The sequence below is a fragment of the Ovis aries genome, chromosome 1, assembly GCF_016772045.2.
Source record: "Ovis aries strain OAR_USU_Benz2616 breed Rambouillet chromosome 1, ARS-UI_Ramb_v3.0, whole genome shotgun sequence".
Classification (NCBI taxonomy): Eukaryota; Metazoa; Chordata; class Mammalia; order Artiodactyla; family Bovidae; genus Ovis; species Ovis aries.
The window spans coordinates 203116283-203138292 of record NC_056054.1 but is presented as its reverse complement, the minus strand read 5'-3'; the positions used below and the strand labels follow the sequence as shown (position 1 = coordinate 203138292).

Genomic DNA, 22010 nt, shown 5'->3' with positions numbered 1-22010 from the left:
AACATCTACAAAAATCCTACCACTAACATTGTACTTAAATTTAAAGTGGTACTGCCAGAAACCCAGACTGAAGAAAAAGTGCAAAACCCTGATTCTGATCTTCCAGAGGAAATACAGAAGCAGAGGAACATGTTAAGATTCCACTGGGATGCCGTTAGCAAAATTCAGATAGTAGGAAACTCCAGTGAATAAGTGTTCCAGTGTCTTCAACAAATAAACTTCATGGAAAGCAAAGGACTGTGAGAGATGGAGGCACACTGACTCTTAAGAGATGTATCAGCCTGCTTCAGTGTGTGGCCCGTATTTGAGTCTTGACTTAAACAAATGAAATGTAGAAACAAAGAAGAAAAATCTCAGTAACGTTTGACATTTATGAGGCAATTTGAAATCCAAACACTGATCAGATACTTGATATTGAGGAATGATTGTTAATTTTTAAAAATCTGTCAAGGCAATTGTGTGGTTATGTTAAAAAGGATTTATTATGCATATACTGAATTTTTGTAAATGAGGTGTCCAAAATCTGAGATTCATTTCAGAATTATTACCGTGTTATAGAGGAGTCAGTGGGAATTATAGATGAAACAAGATTGAGCTTATAATTAATGAAGCTAGTTACTGGATACATTGGGTTCATTATTTTATTCTGTCTACCTTTGTATATATTTTTATAATTTCATAAGAAAAATGACTAGTTACCAGTTCTTGACCACATATATTTTGAAAGATTTATAAATGCTACTGTATTTAAGCCTCTCAGAAACTGCATGGGTTTCAAAGATGAAAAAACAGTGTCAGAACTTTGAAATTTGCAACCCAGATTTATCAGGCAGGAAGTCTTGTTTCTATTTGCTGGGTTGTGCTGACTTTCATATACTGTGCTGCTTTACCTTCCTGTTTGCTTTTGTGTGTTTTGTTGATATTTATTTCAAAGAACTTGGAGGTATCATTTCAATTAGCCCTATTCTTTGCCAGAAGCAGTGATTACTTGTCATCCAGTAGTGGGCAGGTTGCAATGGTTTTTCTTCAGATTTAGAAGTTGACATGTTCCTCCCTTTTTTGCATTACTCTGAAAGATAAAAAGACCATATATGAGCAGAGAGCTACTTTTTGCGCTTTGTCTTTTCTGCCACTTCCACAGCCAGAGTAGCACTGGGCCGACATTTTTTCCCCACTCACTCACAGGATGAAACTATATTGTCTCTGTAATCCACATTCTTGAAAATTTGAAATTTCTAATGCATATAGTTTTTTACCTTAAAATTTTTTTTTTCCAGGCTTTGGTTGGAGAGAAGGCTTGCTATCAATCCATAAGTAGCTATGGTGGTCAGATCTTTTATTTGGGAACAAAAGTAAGTGCTTCCACTTTGTGACTTGGCGTTTGTTTGTGTCAGGAGAGTTGGGGCTGAAGGAGGTTGCTGGTAAAGAGAGCAGTACATTACAGAGTGAATACTGATCAGCAGTAATTGAAAACTTTGAAGGGTTAGATGATCATGATGTTTAATTAATTTTTTAAAAGATTGCCCCTTAATTTTATTATAGGTTATTAGAAGATATTGAATATAGTTCTCTGTACTGTACAACTAATTAATTTCCTCTACTTTTAGACATACTATATTTTTACCTTTGCTTAGGTTCTGGTTAACAATAGGATGCTTATTTTCTTTATTCAGAGGTATACTTTCTCAATCTTCCTTCGCATTTATGTTTTCATGACCAGAAAGATAACTTTATCATATGTATTTGTCATGTAATTAAGATGTGCTTTAGCTTAGATCAGCTTGTGCTCACTCGCTCGATTGTGTCCAACTCTTTGTGACCCCATAGACTGTAGCCCGCCAGGCTTCTATGTCCGTGGGATTTCCCAGGCAAGAATACTGGAGTGGGGTTGCCATTCCCTCCTCTAGGGGATCTTCTCAACCCAGGAACTGAACCCGTGTCTCCTGCATTTGGCAGGCAGATTCTTTATCACTGTACCACCTGGGAAGCCCTAGATCAGCTTAGGATATATTATTAATCAAATGCACTGAGATATTTGACTTAGAATAGGAACTTTTTGTATATCAATTTGTCCCCGTTTTTTTTGAACTTTTTGTTTATCAATTTGTTTTTGTTTTTTAAAGCTTTTTGTCTATCAGTTTGTTCCTTGTTTTTTTAAACTCAGCATGGAAAAACTTAGTATGTTGGGAGATTGGATTTTCCTTCTTCTTTGTCCATGGAATGAACTCCTTGGACTATAGACTTACTCACCTTTAAATGTTTGGTGCACTCTTATTTTTTATTGTCCACGCCACATGGCATGTAGGTTCTTAGTTCCCCAACTAGGGAGCAAACCTGCCTGCAGTAGAAGCATGGAGTGTTAACCACTGGACTGCCAGGGAAGTCCTTGTTTTACTTTTTAATATGGGCTCTTGAACGACCCTTTACTTTTAAGTGTAATATGACATATTTTTACTTAAAGAGATGTAAAATGAGATGGAGAACTGAGACAAATGTGTCTCTCAAATAAGTCTCTTGGAGATGATAAGTCTAATTTCCTTCTCATTTTCTAGTCTGTTTATGTGATGATGCTGAGGAGCTGGAGGGAGGTGAGTCCAGAGTAATTTTATATATTAGCGCTATTGAATTGCACACATCTTAGCATTTTTTGTTTTAGGAAAAGATTATTTGGATTTGTGCTTTTTAATTTCAGAAGCGTATATCAAAGCCATTCTATCATATACTTGATTTGATAAAACTAACTCACGATAAGGTTTGGCTGTGTATATAGAAAATTCAAAATACCAGTCGTATAAAAGATCGTTCTCTCATGTAACAGCTGTCTTGGAGGTACACAGTCTGTGGCTAATATGGCAGCTCCATGGTCTTTGTCATACTACCCTATTTCAAAAAAAAAGATTTCACCATTCTTGTGTATGGATTCTAGTCTCAAGGTCATTTTATGTTCCAGTATAACTGCTGGAGCTCCAGCTGTTAAGTCCACATTCCAGGAAGGAGGAAACAGAAGAGAAGTCTGGCCCTGACCTTTTAAGGTCACAGTCCAGAAATGTCCAAATAACACTTCCTCTTATCATTGGCCAGAAGTTAGTCACATGGCCCCAAGTGACCACAGGAGAGTCTTAGAAATGTCCTTTAGCTGTCTAAAGGTTTATTGCTATCTCAAACAAACTTGGAATTTGTTATGAAGGAGGAGGGATTGAATGGATATCGTGGCAACTAGCTGTTTCTGCTCTAGCAACATTCTAGCTGTTTCCTCTTTTCAGGTTTAGGCTGTAGCGCCTTATACCAACTTATACAGTCACTGTACTATCCAGTACTTTATGAAATTGTTTTCCTTGGAAATAAGATAGTCACATGGTTATTATAATTTTAGCTAATAAGCAACAACTTCTGTAAAGACACTAGGTAGAATAGGAATTTTTACTGGTGATTGGTCAGACAAAGGGGTGTGGTTTCTCTCATTTATTCATTTTAGAGAGTGGATCACCTCTTGAAACAAGACTGTCTTACAGAAGCTTTGGCTCTGGCATGGTCTTTCCATGAAGGAAAAGCAAAAGCAGTAGTAGGTAAGTCAACAGAACACTGGTGTAGTAGGTACTGCTTTTCTGGAGCAGAGAAAATGAATAATATTAATCATTCACAGAACACTTTTTATTTAGTGTTCAAGTGCTTTATAAGCAAGATGTTATAAGAAGATTTTCAGGAAAAAAGGTTAATGACAAATACAGGATATAGAATTTTAAATGTCACGTTTAAAATTCATTTCATAAGGAAAATTAAACTGTTAGAACAAAAGGAAAGTACACTGACATGCTATCTGGTCCAGTCGATGGGAGGTGGTCCTGTTATGGCATATTACGCAACATTTTGCTACCTAGATTTGTTGTATCTATTGTTAGCATAGGTTATCAATAGAAGACCAGAGCAGTTTCACTCCTGAAGAGGTGGATTAACTTCGGATTTAATGCTGGGTTTTGCTTCTCTGCAGGATTATCAGGGGATGCCAGTAAGCGAAAGGCTATTGTTGCAGATCGGGTGAGTATTTTAATAGGGTCTTTACTGGGTTACATCTTGGACGTGATTAGGTAAATGACTACAGTCAAGGAGAGAGTGTATAAAAAAGCAAATCAGATGATAATTCCTTGGTGTTACTGTGAATGCTTTTGTAAATTCCTTCTTATCGCCTTTTCTTTTTTCCCTTGCTCACTCTTTAATGAAGATTATAAATAGCGAAATAGCCAGAAGACAGCAGACAGGAGGAGGAAGAAAACCCAGGGATCTGGATTGTTTCTGAACTTAATTGTAGCCCATAGGATGCTGACATTTATTATAAACTGATAAGTAATAATTAGAAATACTATATGTGCAAGTATTGGTATTGCCTGAGGTAGCAAAGATGGCTGATGTTTATTATTGTTCACTTCAGTCTCTCAGTCATGTCCAACTCTTTGTAACCCCATGAACCATAGCACGCTGTGTCCATCACCAACTCCCGGAGTTTACCCAAACTCATGTCCATTGAATTGGTGATGCCATCCAACCATCTCATCTTCTCTTGTCCCCTTCTCCTGCCCTCAGTCTTTCCCAGCATCAGGGTCTTTTCAAATGAGTCAGCTCTTCGCATCAGGTGGCCAAAGTATTAGAGTTTCAGCTTTAACATCAGTCCTTCCAATGAACACCCAGGACTGATTTCCCCTAGGATGGACTGGTTGGATCTCCTTGCAGTCCAAGGGACTCTCAAGAGTCTTCTCCAGCACCACAGTTCAAAAGCATCAATTCTTCGGTGCTCTGCTTTCTTTATAGTCTGACTCTCACATCCATACATGACCACAGGAAAAACCATAGCCTTGACCAGATGGACCTTTGTTGGCAAAGTAATGTCTCTGCTTTTGAATATGCTATCTAGGTTGGTCATGACTTTTCTTCCAAGGAGTAATTGTATTTTAATTTCATGGCTGCAGTCACCATCTGCAGTGATTTTGGACCCCCCAAAATAAAGTCTGCCACTGTTTCCATGTCTATTTCCCATGAAGTGATGGGACCAGATGCCATGATATTAGTTTTCTGAATGTTGAGCTTTAAGCTGTTAATTAGCATTAATGTGGCTAATGTTAATATTTAATACTAGCTTTTTTTTCCTAGTCTAGGCTTGCCTGAATTCATATACTGTTGTCATTTGTCCCCCTTTTTATTGTGCAAATGCATTGGTAAAAATTAGATTCCAAATTAGTATAAACATTTAGAAAACATATATAGAAACTGGTCATTCCCAAGACTTGTAAATGATTCTCTTAGTTTCTGGTAGAAAGAATTGCCTGTATGTGTTCTTTAGGGAAAGATCTATGCAGAGGATAACTGAAGAGGTAAACATCAACATTTTATTTCATTTTTATTTCACACTAATGGCATCTGGAACCTGGAGGTATTTATTAGGAAAGATTAGCAAATTGTTACTAACACTGAGCCTGAAAGAAATTAGGCTGGGGTTAAAAAATGGGGAAATAAAGCCACTAAAATTTTAAATTGTATTTTTTTCATAAAATAACCAAGCCTGATTCTGTATTATTTAAGATCATATATATTAAGATGACATATATTAAGTATTAAAAAGCTTTAGAGACATATTTTAATTACCATTTTCCTTACAGATGGTAGAAATCCTATTGCATTATGCAGACCGAGCTCTAAAAAAGTGCCCAGACCAGGGAAAAATCCAAGTGATGGAGCAACATTTTCAGGTACACATTTGCAAGTGCTTCTAATAGACATTACTATGAACAGGTCTAGAACTGGTCTTTGATATTATTTGAGAATGGAACTTTCATGTTTTGCTTAAACATTTTTCAGTATTCAGAGCTTTATTACAGGGTTTATGGAACATTCTCAGTTATTAAATTTTGAAGTAACAGGTGTACAGACACGTGGGAACAGATGAGTAAATGTTGTGGGGTGTCAGTGCTTAGGTACTTGGTGCTTCATGGAAGGAACGGATGTGTGTATGACGGTACATACCTGTGAATTGACACCTTACACCTTGCTGATGACTAACACTTTTGTTGACTTGTTGGACAAGTGGACCACCAAGGTTTAAATTTAGCGCTCTTAGGAGCACCTGTGATTCAAGAATAGGTACATTGCAAAAAAATTATGATCTCTTAAATACACTAATAAAACCTTTAGTTTCTCTTGAAACTCAGTGAAAATAGAAGTCAAGGAATGATTTAAAGATCTGCACAGTGTTTATTATAAGAGTATTTACCATTTGCAATCATCTCAAAGTATATTTGTTGGGAATCTGTTTCTTCTTCACTCTTTTAACAAATATTTGAGGGTCTGGTACAGCAGTCAGCAAACATTTTCTAAAAAGGGCCAGATGGTAAAATTTAAGCTTTGTGGGGTACATATGGTCCCTGTCACATGTTCGTCCATGTGATTTTTTTTTTAACTTGTTTTTAAACAACCCTTTAAAAGTGTAAAAACCATTCGTAGCTGGGAGCCATTCAAAAACCGGCTGTGGACAGGACTTGGCCCATGGGTCAAAGTGTGCAACCTCTGGTCTAATATGTTCTAGGCACTGGATGATAGTGTGCAAAAGATGTGTGCTTCTTGTTATCTTGAAGTTAATAGTCTAGTCAAAATAACTTTTCTTGTGCACATTAGTGGACACGTTTAGAAATAATACAGGGTTTTGGAGTTGGAGGAGCAGACACAGCTCATATCTTTTTATATTTCCATTTGATGCTCTTAACTTTGGAAGGCAAGAGTAGATATGGCAGTAAACAGTTGGAGGGTATCAGAGCAGGATTTGGTTTCCTGACTGTACTATTGAATGCCATCGTATTGGGCTTCTAGCAAAGTAACGTTTATTACCTTGTGGCTAGAGCCTCATTAAATTTGAAGTGAAGAAGAGAAAGGAGCTTATATAAGGTTATAGAAATAGATAAGCTAGGAGGAAAACATATGGCAGAAAGAAAGCATTTGGGGACAGAACTATTTAGGAATAGTACCTGCTATATAAATGATTTTGTATATCACTGCAGTATATAGAGAAAAGAAAACTCAGTATTTTAACAAGAGAATATCTGTTATCAAGAAGTGATAGAAAAAAAAAAAAGTGGTAGGATGGTACTCATGTAAGAACTCTGGTTGTTGGAAGGTGTACTTTGGTGAAAAGAAACATCCAATAGGGAATGCTTAGAGGGGTTAATGAGGAGGATATGTGTGTGTGCGTGTGTACACATGGCGTGCGTGTGAATATACACATAAGGTAGAAACCACTTTGTTGGGGAAGAACCTGGTAGAGAGCTGTAAAAGGAAAAAGGAAACAAAAGTGATGTTCTGACAGAGAAATATTAAGGAATCTCGGCATGACAGGGACTGTAGATGATGGTTTCTAAAACAGATTTTAAAATTTTACTGAGAAACAAATTATGGTAGTAATTAACCATCTAGATATTTGTCAAAAGTTTAATTCTGCTAAAAGAGTATCTAATAAAATTTTGATTTATTAATCACTTAGCCTCATAGGCGATAAACAAAACAGTGGTGGGAATCATTATTCTGAATTTACTTTTTACCAATGATTGGGGAAGTAGAAGAGATAAACTATTGATAGAAAAATTATCTCTTTATTTTAAAGATTATAATAACATCTCATGAGGAAAAATAACATTGCGAATCCTGTATTTTAGAAAGCAGATATTTCAGGAAAAAAAAAATGGGCACGGTCTCATGGTTATAGGCCAAAATACTAACATACCCCTAAATACTAAAAGATTCACAAAGAACAGGACTTTTTTTTTTTAAACTTTTTATTTTGTATTGGGGTATAGCCAGTTAACAGTGTTGTGACAGTTTCAGGTGAACAGCAAAGGTACTCAGCCATACATACACATGTATCCATTCTCCCCCATACTCTCCTCTCATCGAGTCTGCCAGATAACATTGAGCAGAGTTCCGTGCACTATACAACAGGTGCTTGTTGATTATTCATTTTAAATATAGCAGTGTGTACATGCCTATCCCAAACTCCCTGTCCTTTCTCCCCATCCTTCCCCCCGGCAACCATAAGATCGAAGAACAGGAAATTCTTAAATTTTGACACAATAACCACAAACAATCCAAAGAGAAAAGACATGGGGAAGAATGTTGAGAGAAGTATGTCTATAAAACACAAAACATCTACCAAAGTTGGAGAGAGGTGGATAACCAAAGATACTTGTCAAAAGCATGAAGAATCTATATGACTATCAGAAAAGAGACTCGTATGGTCCAGATTGTACCTAACAAGATACTAAAGGACACAGAGGGGTTTTGACAAAGATTAACCTAATACATATATTACATGCCAAGTACTACGTGAAGGGTGTGGCATTCATTTTTGTTTAATTCCTGCAACAACTCCATGAAGTAGATCCTGTTTTTATCCTCATTTTATAGAAGAGGAAGTTTAGGCTGAGAGGGGTTAAGTGACTTCTGAAGATGATAATGCTGATAAAGTTTGGGGTCAGAACTCCAGTCCAGGATATTCTGACTTCAAAACCCAGCTCTTAAGTAACCATTGTACTGTATTGTTGTTTTCAGAGCAAGTTCAGGGACAGGATGTGTGAGAAGGGGTGATATTAGTAGACGATCAGGAATGATAATTATAACAAACATCTAAAGTATTCAGTGCTTACTGTATGGCAGACACTGTTACAAACCATTTACACATGTTAACTTATTTAATTCCTGTAACTCTGTGAGGTAGGTTTTGTCATTATTCACATTTATGAGTGAGACCGAGGCACAGAGAGGTTATATCACCTGTTGCAGATCACACAGCTAGTGAACAATAGAGCTGGGGTTAGAATCCAGTACTGGGACTTCAGAGTCCACATCTGGAATGCTACACTCTACCCTGGAGCAACACTTCCGGTTTTGCTTCCCTTTTCATGAGCACAGAGAGTGGTCTTTTAAAATGGAAAAGTCCAGATAAATATATTAAAGAAACAGGCTGAAGCCCAGCATATGTTTCATATAGTTACATTATGATTGTTCAGATCTCAAGACCCAGTGGAATTATAACCCATAGTCCTATTTGAACAGTCAGAGCTATCTAAATAATTTGTAAGTAACTTTGGATCAGTTTTCAAATAAGGCACACTTGCTTAAGCATGGATGCCTAAGCAGAGAAGACATAGCTTATTTCACTCAGGAGGATATACTTTTGAAAAAGGTGATCTTTAGCCCATTAGGATGAGTAAAATTCATGCACAAATGGCCACAAATCTGCTGTTTTAAGTGTTAAATTGTAAATATTTAATCATAAAATAGTAAAATAGGTTAACTCTTACCGTGTAATCTTGTAGAAGAAAAGTAGATGTAGGCACTATCCGCTGTAACCCCACTGTGGTTTGTGAACATTTTCCTTGAGTTCACTTAAGAACAACCTTGCTGAACTCATAAAAACTGCACTTTTGAAAGGAATTTGAGGACACTACATTCATGCAATGCTTATTACATAACATCTTGATTTTGTTAAAGCATTTGCCTTAGTTTTCCATTACCCTCATTGCTGAGATGGATTAGTAAATAGTAGATTTATAGATGATGAACATCCCTACTCCAAAGAGTATTCTTGCAGGCCTAGTATTAATTACTTTCTAGGGCTCTTTCATATCCAAGTTTTTATCATTGATTTGGATGAAGATTTATTGAGTGGCTTGTCGAATTTGGATAGAACCAAGAATCAGGGTCCAAAATGCTCTTGACAGAGTGCAATCAAAATTGTTATGAGGTGAAATTTAGCAAAGATAGACATCAAGACTAGCACTAGATTCAAATAATTAAATTGAATGCATCCTGGGTTGGGAAAATCTAGCTGGACAGGATTTTAGTTGACCATAAACTTAGTATGAGTCAATTGTGTATTAAGACCCAGATAGCCACTGGGCTATGTGTTGAAAATAAAAGTCTAAATAAGGTAGTTTATGGACTGTTGACAGACCAGTTTTTATCCAACAACTGGGCTGCTGGGAGGTTTTAAAAACAACAGTTAAAAAATACCGAGTTGTTTAATCTGGGGAGAAAGTAAGTACAGACGTGGCTGCTTTCAGATGGTGAAGGACTATCATAGGGAGATTTATTGTACTGCAGCAGAGGCAAGGCTAGAATGTGAAAGTGAAAGTCGTTCGGTTGTGTCAGACTCTTTGTGACCCCACGGACTATACAGTCCATGGAATTCTCTAGGCCAGAATACTGGAGTGGGTAGCCTTTTCCTTCTCCAGGGGATCTTCTCAACCCAGGTCTCCTGCATTGCAGGCAGATTCTTTACCAACTGAGCTATCAGGGAAGCCCATAAGTGGGTAGAAATCAGGAGAAGGTCTAGTTCAGTTTTAAATGATCTAACGATTATGTAATAAGTCTTGGACTGTGTACCTCCTACTGTCAAATGTTGAAGTAAAAGAATGATGACCAGCTAACTAGGAGATTTTTTTGATTAATTAATTTATTTTAATTGGAGGATTATGACAGTATTGTGGTGGTTTTTGCCACACATCACCATGAATCGGCCACAGGTGCACGTGTGTCCCCCATCCTGAGCCCCTCTCCAATCCCCCTCCCCACCCCACCCCTCTGGGTTGGCCCAGAGCACCAGCTTTGGGTTCCCTGCTGCATGCATAGAACTTGCACTGGTCATCTATTTTACATAAGGTAATGTACATGTTTCAGAAGGCAAAGTGGGATGATTTGAGAGAATAACATTGAAACAGGAGTGTCTATAAAAGACTTTGTTTTGCTGGGTGGGAAGATCTGAGACTTCATTATCATTATCAAGAAACTCATTGGAAACAGGTAACCAGTAATCCAATTAGTTGAAATTCCTAAGACTAGATTCTATCTCAGTCAGAATGCTGAGCATTGGGACTTCCTTGGTGGTCCATTGGTTAAGACTCTACACTTCCAATGCAGGTGGTGCAGGTTTGATCCCTGGTTGGGGAACAAAGATTCCACATGCCCTGTGGCATGGCCAAAAAAAGAAACAAACTGAGCATTTACATTTTACCAGCAGGTGGCACTCATGCCTGCTGTCTCAGTTTTAATCTTTACCTTTGAGGAGGAGCCTCACCTTTTCCTTAGAATCAGAATATATAATACCATTCAGTATTTTTGCTTTTCTCCAAAGATCAATCAATATTTGCCCCATCTTAACTACAGAAGATAGCTTTTGGATCTCATGATGTTTTTGACAGGCTTTGGCTTTTATTTGTCTAAGAAAGGTTCGAACCTATAGTTATAATTTATTTGTATAATAGCTAGTAAGATCAAAGAGAATTAAAGTGTTCTCTTGTCTCATACATCTTGAACCTTGCCTTTTCTTCAGGCTGTCTTTCTTATCCCCAAAACAAAGCGTGAAAGTGTTAGTTGCTCAGTTGTGTCTGACTTTTTGTGACCCTGTGGACTGTAGCCCACCAGGCTCCTCTCTCCATGGGATTTCCAGGCAAGAATACTGGAGTAGATTGCCATTTCCTTCTCCAGGGAATCTTCCCGACCCAGGGATTGAACCTGGGTCTCCTACATTATAGGCAGATTCTTTACTGTCTGAGCTGCCAGGGAAGCTCCTAAAAACAAAGTCAGACAGCAAACAAATCCCTTCTTTGCCCCATGCCATCTCCCATAGTCTTATTATGCCTCTTGTTTGTACAGTCTCAACAGAGCCACACATAGCTGTCTTCATCTCCTCACCTCCCTCTCATTCCTTGTCTATGAATTCTGTGGGCCCTTTTATTCTTCATCTTATTGGTCCTCAGTAGCAATCAACACAGTTAACAACTCTGGAAACAAGTCTGTCTGTCTGGCTTCTCTGGTATCATACATTCCAGGTTTTTCTTCCTCTTTCTCCTGCTACTAATGTCTGTCTTTGTTCATTCTCAAGGTATTGTCTGTCACTCGAGAGTATTTGTTAAAAATGCCTTTTCTTGAGTTATTTCCCTGTTCTGCTGAGTTAGGCTCTCTGAAATTGGTGACCAGGATTTGAAATCAGCCCCTGAGATGATTCATCAGCATGTTGGAAGTTTAAGAATCATTACTTTATCTTGTGACATAGGTAAATAGCTATCTTACTATTACCTCCAACCTAAGTTGTTCTGAGTTCCAAGATCCCTATAGTTAAGTTGTCCATTTACATCTTCACTTGGGTGTTTTATAGGTGCCTCAAACTCATGAGGGTTTTCCCTGGTGCCTCAGATGGTAAAGAATCTGCCTACGGTGCAGGAGACCCGGGTTTGATCCCTGGGTCAGGAAGATCCCCTGGAAAAGGAAAGGGCAACCCATTCCAGTATTCCTGCCTGGAGAATTCCATTGACAGAGGAGCCTGGTCGACTACAGTCCATGGGGTCACAAACAGTCAGATATGACTGAAGACTAATATTTTCACTTTCAAACTCATGAACTGCCTCTGCTGCTAAGTCGTGTCAGTTGTGTCTGACTCTGTGCGACCCCTATAGATGGCACCCCACCAGGCTCGGAACATTACCTCTCAAAACCTTATCTGATGACCCCTGTTTTAGTGATTGGATCCATGTTCACCTAAAGTAAATTGAATGATTCTTGTCTTTGACTTGTTCCCTTTCCTGCGTCTTGACTATTTCTCCAATTTAATCATTCTGTCTAGTCTACCACTGGCCTGTTCCACATCACTATCAATCTTCTCTTGGTATATTACCATAGCCTCTGCACTGATCTTGCTGTACATAGTCTTATTGTACTTTAGAGACCATTTTTCCACACAGCAGCCAGAGAGAAATGTATTATGTTTAGACATAAGACTCTCAGGATTTTAAAATATCTTAAGGGCTTCTCATTTCACAGTAAAGACTGAATTCCCAGGCGGTTTCTAGGGCTCTGTGTGATCTATCCCTGCCTGTATTTCCCTAATTCTCTGTATCCCTTTCATACCTCAGAGTTCTTTTCAGATCCTTGATATTGCTGTTCTTTCTTGACTCAGAGCCTTTGCCCATGGTGTGTTCTATGCATAAAAAATGCTTACCCCTGCCCTTTATTTTTAGCTACTGTGTATTCTCAGGTGCCAGCTTAAACATCACTTCCTCTGACTTCCAGACTGTCAGATTCATTTCTTTGTAAAAATTGTCACTTAAGTCACTCATTCAGTGTGTCTTCCCCAGGTAGACTTTGTAAGGCTAGGGACTTGTATGAGTTCAGAGACCATTTTTTAATCTTTTCACCACTGTATTCCCAGCATCTGGTTTAGTGCCCTTGATTTTGATAAGTATTTGTTGAAGGAATTTTTAAAAATACATGAATTTATCTTGTATACTGTGTTTGCCTTAAGAAATATATTTTAAACCTAGCTGTCTTCAGTCTAACTCTGGGAGGTTTGAACTGAGAATAAAACTTAGCCTTTGCAGCACAGATGTCCATAGTCATGACTAATATTATTGTATGCTATGTGCCTGGCAGGTGTCTCATTTAATCTTGATAACACACTTGAGGATTAGGTATTATTATTTATCCCCATTTTACAGATGCTTACAAGTATAAACAGACGCAGAGGGAGGTTGAATAACTTGCGTAGTATCATACAGTAAATTAAACCACAGTAGGCATCCAGCCTCTTTGACTTGGGAGCATTGACCCTATTCTATACACCTTTCAGTTGATTCTTTGAAAATTTCAGACCAGTATGTTGTCAGCTAGGTCACTTTGCAATAAAGAAGACCTAACTAATAATGTGGTTTTAGGAAGATACTAAAATATATACAAAAGTGAAAATACAAATGAATTCATTTTAGGGTAATCATAGTAATCATATTTGAATGATCTTGGGCCCTTTTATTCCTCATCTTATTGGTCCTCAGTAGTAATCAACACAGCTAACAACTCCAGAAACAGTCTGTCCCTTTGGCTTTTCTGGTATCTGAGTTCTCTGTTAACAGTGTTCTCCAACTCTAAAGCTGCCAAGTGAACTGTGGAAGCATTTTCATGTATTTTTGGTTATTTTATCTTGCTACATTTATCTGTGTTTGTTCATGTTACAGAGTAGAGGTTAAATAAACCCAAAGCATTTAAAAAATATGAATCAACCTTAAAAAGATTTGAAAGGTTATATAATTTTAAAATATCTTTAAAGTGAAACCTTACGTTAATCATTACCAGGCTCCCTTCCCGGTTTCATTTTACATTTCCATGTCAATAAGAACGTTCAAGGCCTTTGTTATTGCAGCCGTTGGCATTTATTTTTGTATTAAGAGTTCATGCCAAAGAGTGGACAGGGACTAAAAGCTAAATGTAGGATGAAGCAGGAGAGCTTTCCTTGTCTAATTCATGCTTCCCTGAAATGATTTGAAGAAGGAAAAACAGTACTGGTGTCCAGCACACTGCTTTATCTCTGAGGCTTGTTTAAAAATGTTGGTTGTAGGGAGTCAGATTTTTTTCCTTACCAGATTATTTTGTTATAATGATATCTGAAAAGAAAAAAGAAGGAAAAATACATATACACACTTATGCATACAGAGAGCTATTTATATATAGCTGTTCACGGTGTTTGTGTACTAATATTGGAATACCAGCTGTTTAATTCTGAGCACCTGCAGAGATGGATTGATCTGTTGATCTATCTATCTGAGATGTGTGTGTGTTTAGGCATGTGTATCTGCTTTGGTGTACATATATATTCTAGACGTTAATTAAGATTTTGAATCATTATCAAACAATGCATTTTTTATTGCCGGATTGATTTTTAGAATATAAATTATGAGAATTATATTGCTCTAGTTATATTGCAAAGGAATCTGCATCTACTATCTCATTTCTTTTCACATCATCCCCATGAAATAGGGGAAGCCAGAGATTATATCTTTAGTCGGCAGATGGTAAGACAGTCACAATGCAATAAAATGATCTATTCAGTCACTCAGACAATTGACATGCTTAAATTTAGGTCTTCTGTCAGCTCAGCATGTAAGTCACATATCCATATTGTCTTTTAAATTTAATCTTAAATATACACAGATATCTAACAAGAGAAACAATCTTCTTTGGTCACTTGATCACTTATAGGGCTGTGTATTGAGGAAGAGATTAGAAAAACGTTTACTTTTTAAAAATTCTGGAGACCAAAAATTCAGCTGTTTCTCAGGGATGGCCTTGCATGCTTTTGAGACTCAGAGGAATCTCCTGCTTAAAGCAGATGTTGCTCACAGTATCTGTGTTGCAAGATAATCAAATAAGCGAGCAGCACACAGCACAGGCAGGAGGACTTGGAGTCTGCATGTCGGCCCTTGATCTCCCAATATCTCATAGTGAGGCATGTGTAGACAGGTCTGGCTGGATGGACTGAGGGTTTTGCTTCAGTAGAAGAACTGGTCTTTTTCTTTTTTCTTTTTAAATTATGTGTATCTGTTTGTTTATTTTTGGCTGTGATGTGTCTTTGTTGTTGCAAGTGGTCTTTCTCTAGCAGAGTTCCATGTGCTATACAGTAGGTACATGTCCACCCCAAACTTCCTAACTATCTCTTCCTCTCATTCTTCTCTCTGGTAACCATAAGTTCATTTTCTAAGTGGGTGAGTCCCTTTCTCTTGTGCAAGTTCATTTGTATAATTTCTTTTTAGACTCCACATATAAAGGATGTCATTATTTCTCCTTCTCTGTCTGACTTCACTCAGTATGACAATGTCTGTGTCCATCCATGTTGCTGCAAATGGCATTATTTCATTCTTTTTTATGGCCGAGTAGTATTCCATTACATATATTAATCCGCATCTTCTAAAGCCGCTTATCTACTGATGGGTACTTAAGTTGCTTCCATTTCTAGGCTATTGTAAACAGTGCTGCAGTGAACACTGGGGGGCATGTATCCTTTTGGATCATGAATTTCTCCAGATATATGCCCAGTAGGTTCATATGACAGTTCTGTTTTTAGTTTTAAGGAACCTTCATACTGTTCTCCATAGTAGCTGTACCTGTTTACTTTCTCACCAACAGTTTAGGAGATTTCCCTTCTCTCCACACCCTCTTCAGCATTTATTGTTTGTGGATTTTTTGATGATAGCTATTCTGGCTGGAATAAGGTGATATCTCACTGTAGTTTTGATTTGCATTTCTATAATAATTAGCAGTGTTGTTTTAATTGAATTTTAAATGTTTAGATCATTGTGCATGCTTGCTAAGTCACTTCACTTGTGTCCAACTCTGTGTGACCCTGTGCACTGTAGCTTGCAAGGCTCCTCTGTCCATGCGATTCTCTAAGCAAGAATACCAGAGTGGGTTGCCATGCCCCACTCCAGGGGATCTTCCAGACCCAGGGATCGAACCCTCATCTCTTATGTCTCCTGAATTGGCACGGGGGTTCTTTACCACTAGCACCACCTGGGAAGCTCTTGAATCATTGTAGATTCACATTTAGTTGCAAAAATTAATGTAAACAGATCCATTGTACTCTTAACTCAGTTTTTCTGAGTGGGAACATTTTGCAAAACTACAGTACAAGTACTTAACCAGGATATTGACCAGTGCAGTAAAGATACCAAAAAACAGCATCATCACCACATGCATCCCTCATTATGCCCTTCTGTAGCCGTGACTACTCTCTCCCTGCCACCCCATTTAACCCTTGGCAACCATTAATTGTTCTCCATTTCTATCATTTTGTCATTTCAAGAATGCTATGTAAATAGAATTTTTAATATGTAACCTTTGGGAATTGACCTTTTAAAATTCAACTTAATTCCTTGGGGATTCATCTAGGTGGTTGTATCTTGTCAGTAGTTTGTTGCTTTTTATTGCTGAGTGGTATTCCATAGTATGGATGGACATGCCACAGTATGATTAGCCATTCACTCGCTGAAGGACATCTACATGTTTCCAGGTTGGGGCTGTTAAAAATAAAGCTGCTATAAACTTTTGTATATAAGTTTGTATAAGCTTTCTTCATTTCTCTGCAAGAAATGTTCAAGTGCAGTTGCTGGATTATACAATAGCTACATGTTTAATTTTTTTTAAGAAACTACCAAATTGTTTTCCAGAGTGGTTGTACCATTTTATATTTTCAGCAACAATATATGAATGGTCTAGTTTGTCCATGGCCTCACCAGTATTTGGTGAAGTCACTCTCAATTTTATTTTTGCTATTCTGATAGATGTGTAGTGATATCTCACTGTGGTTTAACTTCTGTCAAATTTTGTGCATGTGTTTTGCCTATGTTCTAATTAGATTTCCATTTTACTGTTGAGTTTTGATCATTTTAGATTTTTTAAAAAATGTATTCTACATTCTAGTTTTTTGTCAAATAGATGATTCTTCCAGTCAGTAACTTTCCCTTTTACACTTTTTAGCAGGGCCTTTTGAAGATCAAAAGTTTTAGATTTTGATGAAGTCCAGTTTCTTTTTCTTTTATGCTTTGGCATCATGTCTGAGAACTCTTTGCTTAACCTAGGATCCTGAAGATTTTTTCCTATGTGTGTTCTTTTAAGTTTTACAGTTCAGTTCAGTCGCTCAGTCGTGTCCGACTCTTTACGACCCCATGAATCGCAGCACGCCAGGCCTCCCTGTCCATCACCATCTCCCAGAGTTCACTCAGACTCATGTCCATCGAGTCCGTGATGCCATCCAGCCATCTCATCCTGGGTCATCCCCTTCTCCTCCTGCTCCCAATCCCTCCCAGCATCAGAGTCTTTTCCAATGAGTCAACTCTTCGCATGAGGTGGCCAAAGTAATGGAGCTTCAGCTTTAGCATTATTCCTTCCAAAGAAATCCCAGGGCTGATCTCCTTTAGAATGGACTGGTTGGATCTCCTTGCAGTCCAAGGGACCCTCAAGAGTCTTCTCCAACACCACAGTTCAAAAGCATCAATTCTTCGGTGCTCAGCCTTCTTCACGGTCCAACTCTCACATCCATACATGACCACAGGAAAAACCATAGCCTTGACTAGATGGACCTTAGTCGGCAAAGTAATGTCTCTGCTTTTGAGTATACTATCTAGGTTGGTCATAACTTTTCTTCCAAGGAGTAAGCGTCTTTTAATTTCATGGCTGCAGTCACCATCTGCAGTGATTTTGGAGCCCCCAAAAATAAAGTCTGACACTGTTTCTAGTTTCCCCATCTATTTCCCATGAAGTGATGGGACCGGATGCCATGATCTTAGTTTTCTGAATGTTGAGCTTTAAGCCAGCTTTTTCACTCTCCCCTTGCACTTTCATCAAGAGGCTTTTTAGTTCCTCTTCACTTTCTGCCATAAGGGTGGTGTCATCTGCATATCTGAGGTTATTGATATTTCTCCCGGCAATCTTGATTCCAGCTTGTGTTTCTTCCAGACCAGCGTTTCTCATGATGTACTCTGCATATAAGTTAAATAAGCAGGGTGACAATATGCAGCCTTGACGTACTCCTTTTCCTATTTGGAACCAGTCTGTTTTTCCATGTCCAGTTCTAACTGTTGCTTCCTGACCTGCATACAGATTTCTCAGCAGGCAGGTTAGGTCTGGTATTCCCATCTGTCTCAGAATTTTCCACAATCTATTGTGATCTACACAGTCAAAGGCTTTGGCGTATTCCATAAAGCAGAAATAGATGTTTTTCTGGAACTCTCTTGCTTTTTTGATGATCCAGCGGATGTTGGCAATTTGATCTCTGGTTCCTCTGCCTTTTCTAAAACCAGCTTGAACATCAGGGAGTTCACGTATTGCTGAAGTTTTACAGCTTTGTGTTTATACTTAAATCTGATATTTTGAGTTAAATTTACATTACTTAGATTGAAGGTTTATTTTTATTTTTTGGCCTATAAATGTCCAAGTGCTCTGGCATCATTTATTGAAAAAGCTATCTTTCCCCTAGTGAATTGCTTTAGCACCTTTGTAAAAAATGAGTTGGGTGTGCTTGTGTGGGTCTGTTTCTCAGTTCTCCTTCATGTTTCGTTGATCTATGTGTCTGTACTTCTGCCAGTGTCACAGTCTTGCTTACTATAGCTGTATACAGTAAGTTTTGAAATTGGATAAAGTGATTTTTCCACTTTATTTTTCATATCAAAATTATTTCAGCTATTCTAATTTCTTTTCCATATACATTTTATAATATTGTTGTCTGTACAAAAGACCTTGTGAGGATTTTGATAGAAATTATCAATATATTATACATATGTATCAATTTGGGCAGAATTGACATCTTTACCATGTTGAATCTTCCAGTATGATTGCTATACATGATTTATTAGATACATACCTAGTCAGTTTGCCTCCTGCCTTCCCTCCTCTCCTCCCTTCTTTTCTTTTGGAATTGTAGATGGGATTGAATTTTTTATTTTGGTGGCCATGTGTTCACTAACAGCATATAGTTGGTTTTTGTGTTTATGTTGTATCCTGCAATCTTGCTGTACTCACTTCTTTGTTCTAGGAAGTTTTGTGTAGATTCCTTGGGATTTGCTATGTAGACAACCATGTTATCCACATACAGGAACGGTTTTATTTTTTTCTTTCTAATCTGTGCCTTCTCCCTCACCACCCCCGACACTTCCCCTGCTATGGCTGGAACTTCCAGGGCAGTATTTCTAGGGCTGGAACTTCTTCCCATGTTGAATAAGACTGGTGAGAGCTGACATTCTTGCTTTGTTCCCAGTCAGAGTTAAAACATTTGATTTTTCACTGTTAAGTGTAATGTTAGTTGCATATTTGTTGCAAATACTCTTTATGAAGTAGAAATTTCCCTCTCTGTTTTTCTAAGAGGTCTTTTTCATGAATGGATGTTGAATTTTGTCAGATATACTTTACTCATTGTTTGATATGATTTTTTCATTTGTTAATTCAGTTCAGTTCAGTGGCTCAATCGTGTCCGACTCTTTCCTACCCCATGAAACACAGCACTCCAGGCCTTCCTGTCCATCACCAACTCCCGGACTTTACCAAAACTCATGTCCATTGAGTCAGTGATGCCATCCAACCATCGCATCCTCTATCGTCCCCTTCTCCTCCTGCCCTCAATCTTTCCCATAATCAGGGTCTTTTCAGATGAGTCAGCTGTTTGCATCAGGTGGCCAAAGTATTGGAGTTTCAGCTTCAGCATCAGTCCTTCCAATGAACACCCAGGACTGATTTCCTTTAGGATGGACTGCTTGTATGTCCTTGCAGTCCAAGGGACCCTCAAGAGTCTTCTCCAATACCGCAGTTCAAAAGCATCAATTCTTCAGCACTCAGCTTTCCTTATAGTCCAGCTCTCACATCCATACATGACTACTGGAAAAACCATAGCCTTGACTAGATGGACCTTTGTTGACAACGTAATGTCTCTGCATTTTAATATGCTGTCTAGGTTGGTCATAACTTTCCAAGTAGTAAGTGTCTTTTAATTTCATGACTGCAGTCACCATCTGTGGTGGTTTTGGAGCCCTCCAAAATAAAGTCAGCCACTGTTTCCCCATCTATTTACCATGAAGTGATGGGACCAGATGTCATAATCTTAGTTTTCCGAATGTTGAGCTTTAAGCCAACTTTTTCACTCTCCTCTTTCACTTTCATCAAGAGGCTCTTTAGTTCTTCTTTGCTTTCTGCCATAAGGGTGGTGTCATCTGCATATCTGAGGTTATTGATATTTCTCCTGGCAATCTTGATTCCAGCTTGTGCTTCCTCCAGCTCAGCAATTCTCACGATGTACTCTGCATATAAGTTAAATAAGCAGGGTGACAATATACAGCCTTGACGTACTCCTTTTCCTATTTGGAACCAGTCTGTTGTTCCATGTCCATTTCTAACTGTTGCTTCCGGACCTGCATACGGATTTCTCAAGGGGCAGGTCAGGTGGTCTGGTATTCCCATCTCTCTCAGAATTTTCCACAGTTTATTGTGATCCACACAGTCAAAGGCTTTGGCATAGTCAATCAAGCAGAAATAGATATTTTTCTGGAACTCTCTTGCTCTTTCCATGATCCAGCGGATGTGGGCAATTTGATCTCTGGTTCCTCTGCCTTTTCTGAAACCAGCTTGAACATCTGGAAGTTCACGGTTCACATATTGCTAAAGCCTGGCTTGGAGAATTTTGAGCATTACTTTACAAGCGTGTGAGATGAGCGCAATTGTGCAGTAGTTTGAGCATTCTTTGGCATTGCCTTTCTTTGGGATTGGAATGAAAACTGACCCTTTCCAGTCCTGTGGCCACTGCTGAGTTTTCCAAATTTGCTGGCATATTGAGTGCAGCACTTTCATAGCATCATCTTTCAGGATTTGAAACAGCTCAATTGGAGTTCCATCACCTCCACTAGCTTTGTTCGTAGTGATGCTTTCTAAGGCCCAGTTGACTTCACATTCCAGGATGTCTGGCTCTAGGTGAGTGATCACAGCATCGTGATTGTCCAGGTTGTAAAGATCTTTTTTGTACAGTTCTTCTGTGTATTCTTGCCACCTGTTCTTAGTATCTTCTGCTTCTGTTAGGTCCATACCATTTCTGTCCTTTATCGAGCCCATCTTTGCATGAAATGTTCCTTTGATATCTCTAATTTTCTTGAAGAGATCTCGTCTTTCCCATTCTGGTCTTTTCCTCTATTTCTTTGCATTGATCACTTAAGAAGGCTTTCTTATCTCTTCTTGCTATTCTTAGGAACTCTGCATTCAGATGCTTATATCTTTCCGTTTCTCCCTTGCTTTTTGCTTCTCTTCATTTCACAGCTATTTGTAAGGCCTCCCCAGACAGCCATTTTGCTTTTTTAGATTTCTTTTCCATGGGGATGGTCTTGATCCCTGTCTCAATGGATGTGAGTCTGAGTGAACTCCGGGAGTTGGTGATGGGCAGGGAGGCCTGGCGTGCTTCGATTCATGGGGTCACAAAGAGTCGGACACGACTGAGCGACTGAGCTGGACTCAACCGGACATTCCTTAGGTAAATCCGCTTGGTTATAAGATATTATCCTTTCTAAGGTGAATATCTGTGTTCATAAAGGATGGGGATCTGTTTTGTTTTCTTGTGATACCTGTGTGGTTTTGGTGTTGGAGTTATGCTGATTTCATAGAATTAGTTGTGAATTATTACC

The 22010-nt window shown here is 38.4% G+C and overlaps 1 protein-coding gene across 15 annotated transcripts in view; it reads left to right on the top strand.

The window, feature by feature from the left end:
* Positions 1 to 22010, top strand: part of VPS8 (VPS8 subunit of CORVET complex) — a 299937-nt gene that overhangs the window by 59243 nt on the left and 218684 nt on the right. For all 15 annotated transcript variants that reach the window (XR_009601662.1, XR_009601661.1, XM_060419760.1 and 12 more), the window contains 5 exons: positions 1278 to 1352; positions 2553 to 2588; positions 3476 to 3566; positions 3989 to 4035; positions 5649 to 5738. Coding sequence is in view for 13 of the 15 variants with exons in the window: in XM_060419760.1 (XP_060275743.1) it covers positions 1278 to 1352; positions 2553 to 2588; positions 3476 to 3566; positions 3989 to 4035; positions 5649 to 5738 (339 nt within the window). In the remaining 2 variants the exon portion in view is untranslated. The remainder of the gene's footprint in view (positions 1 to 1277; positions 1353 to 2552; positions 2589 to 3475; positions 3567 to 3988; positions 4036 to 5648; positions 5739 to 22010) is intronic.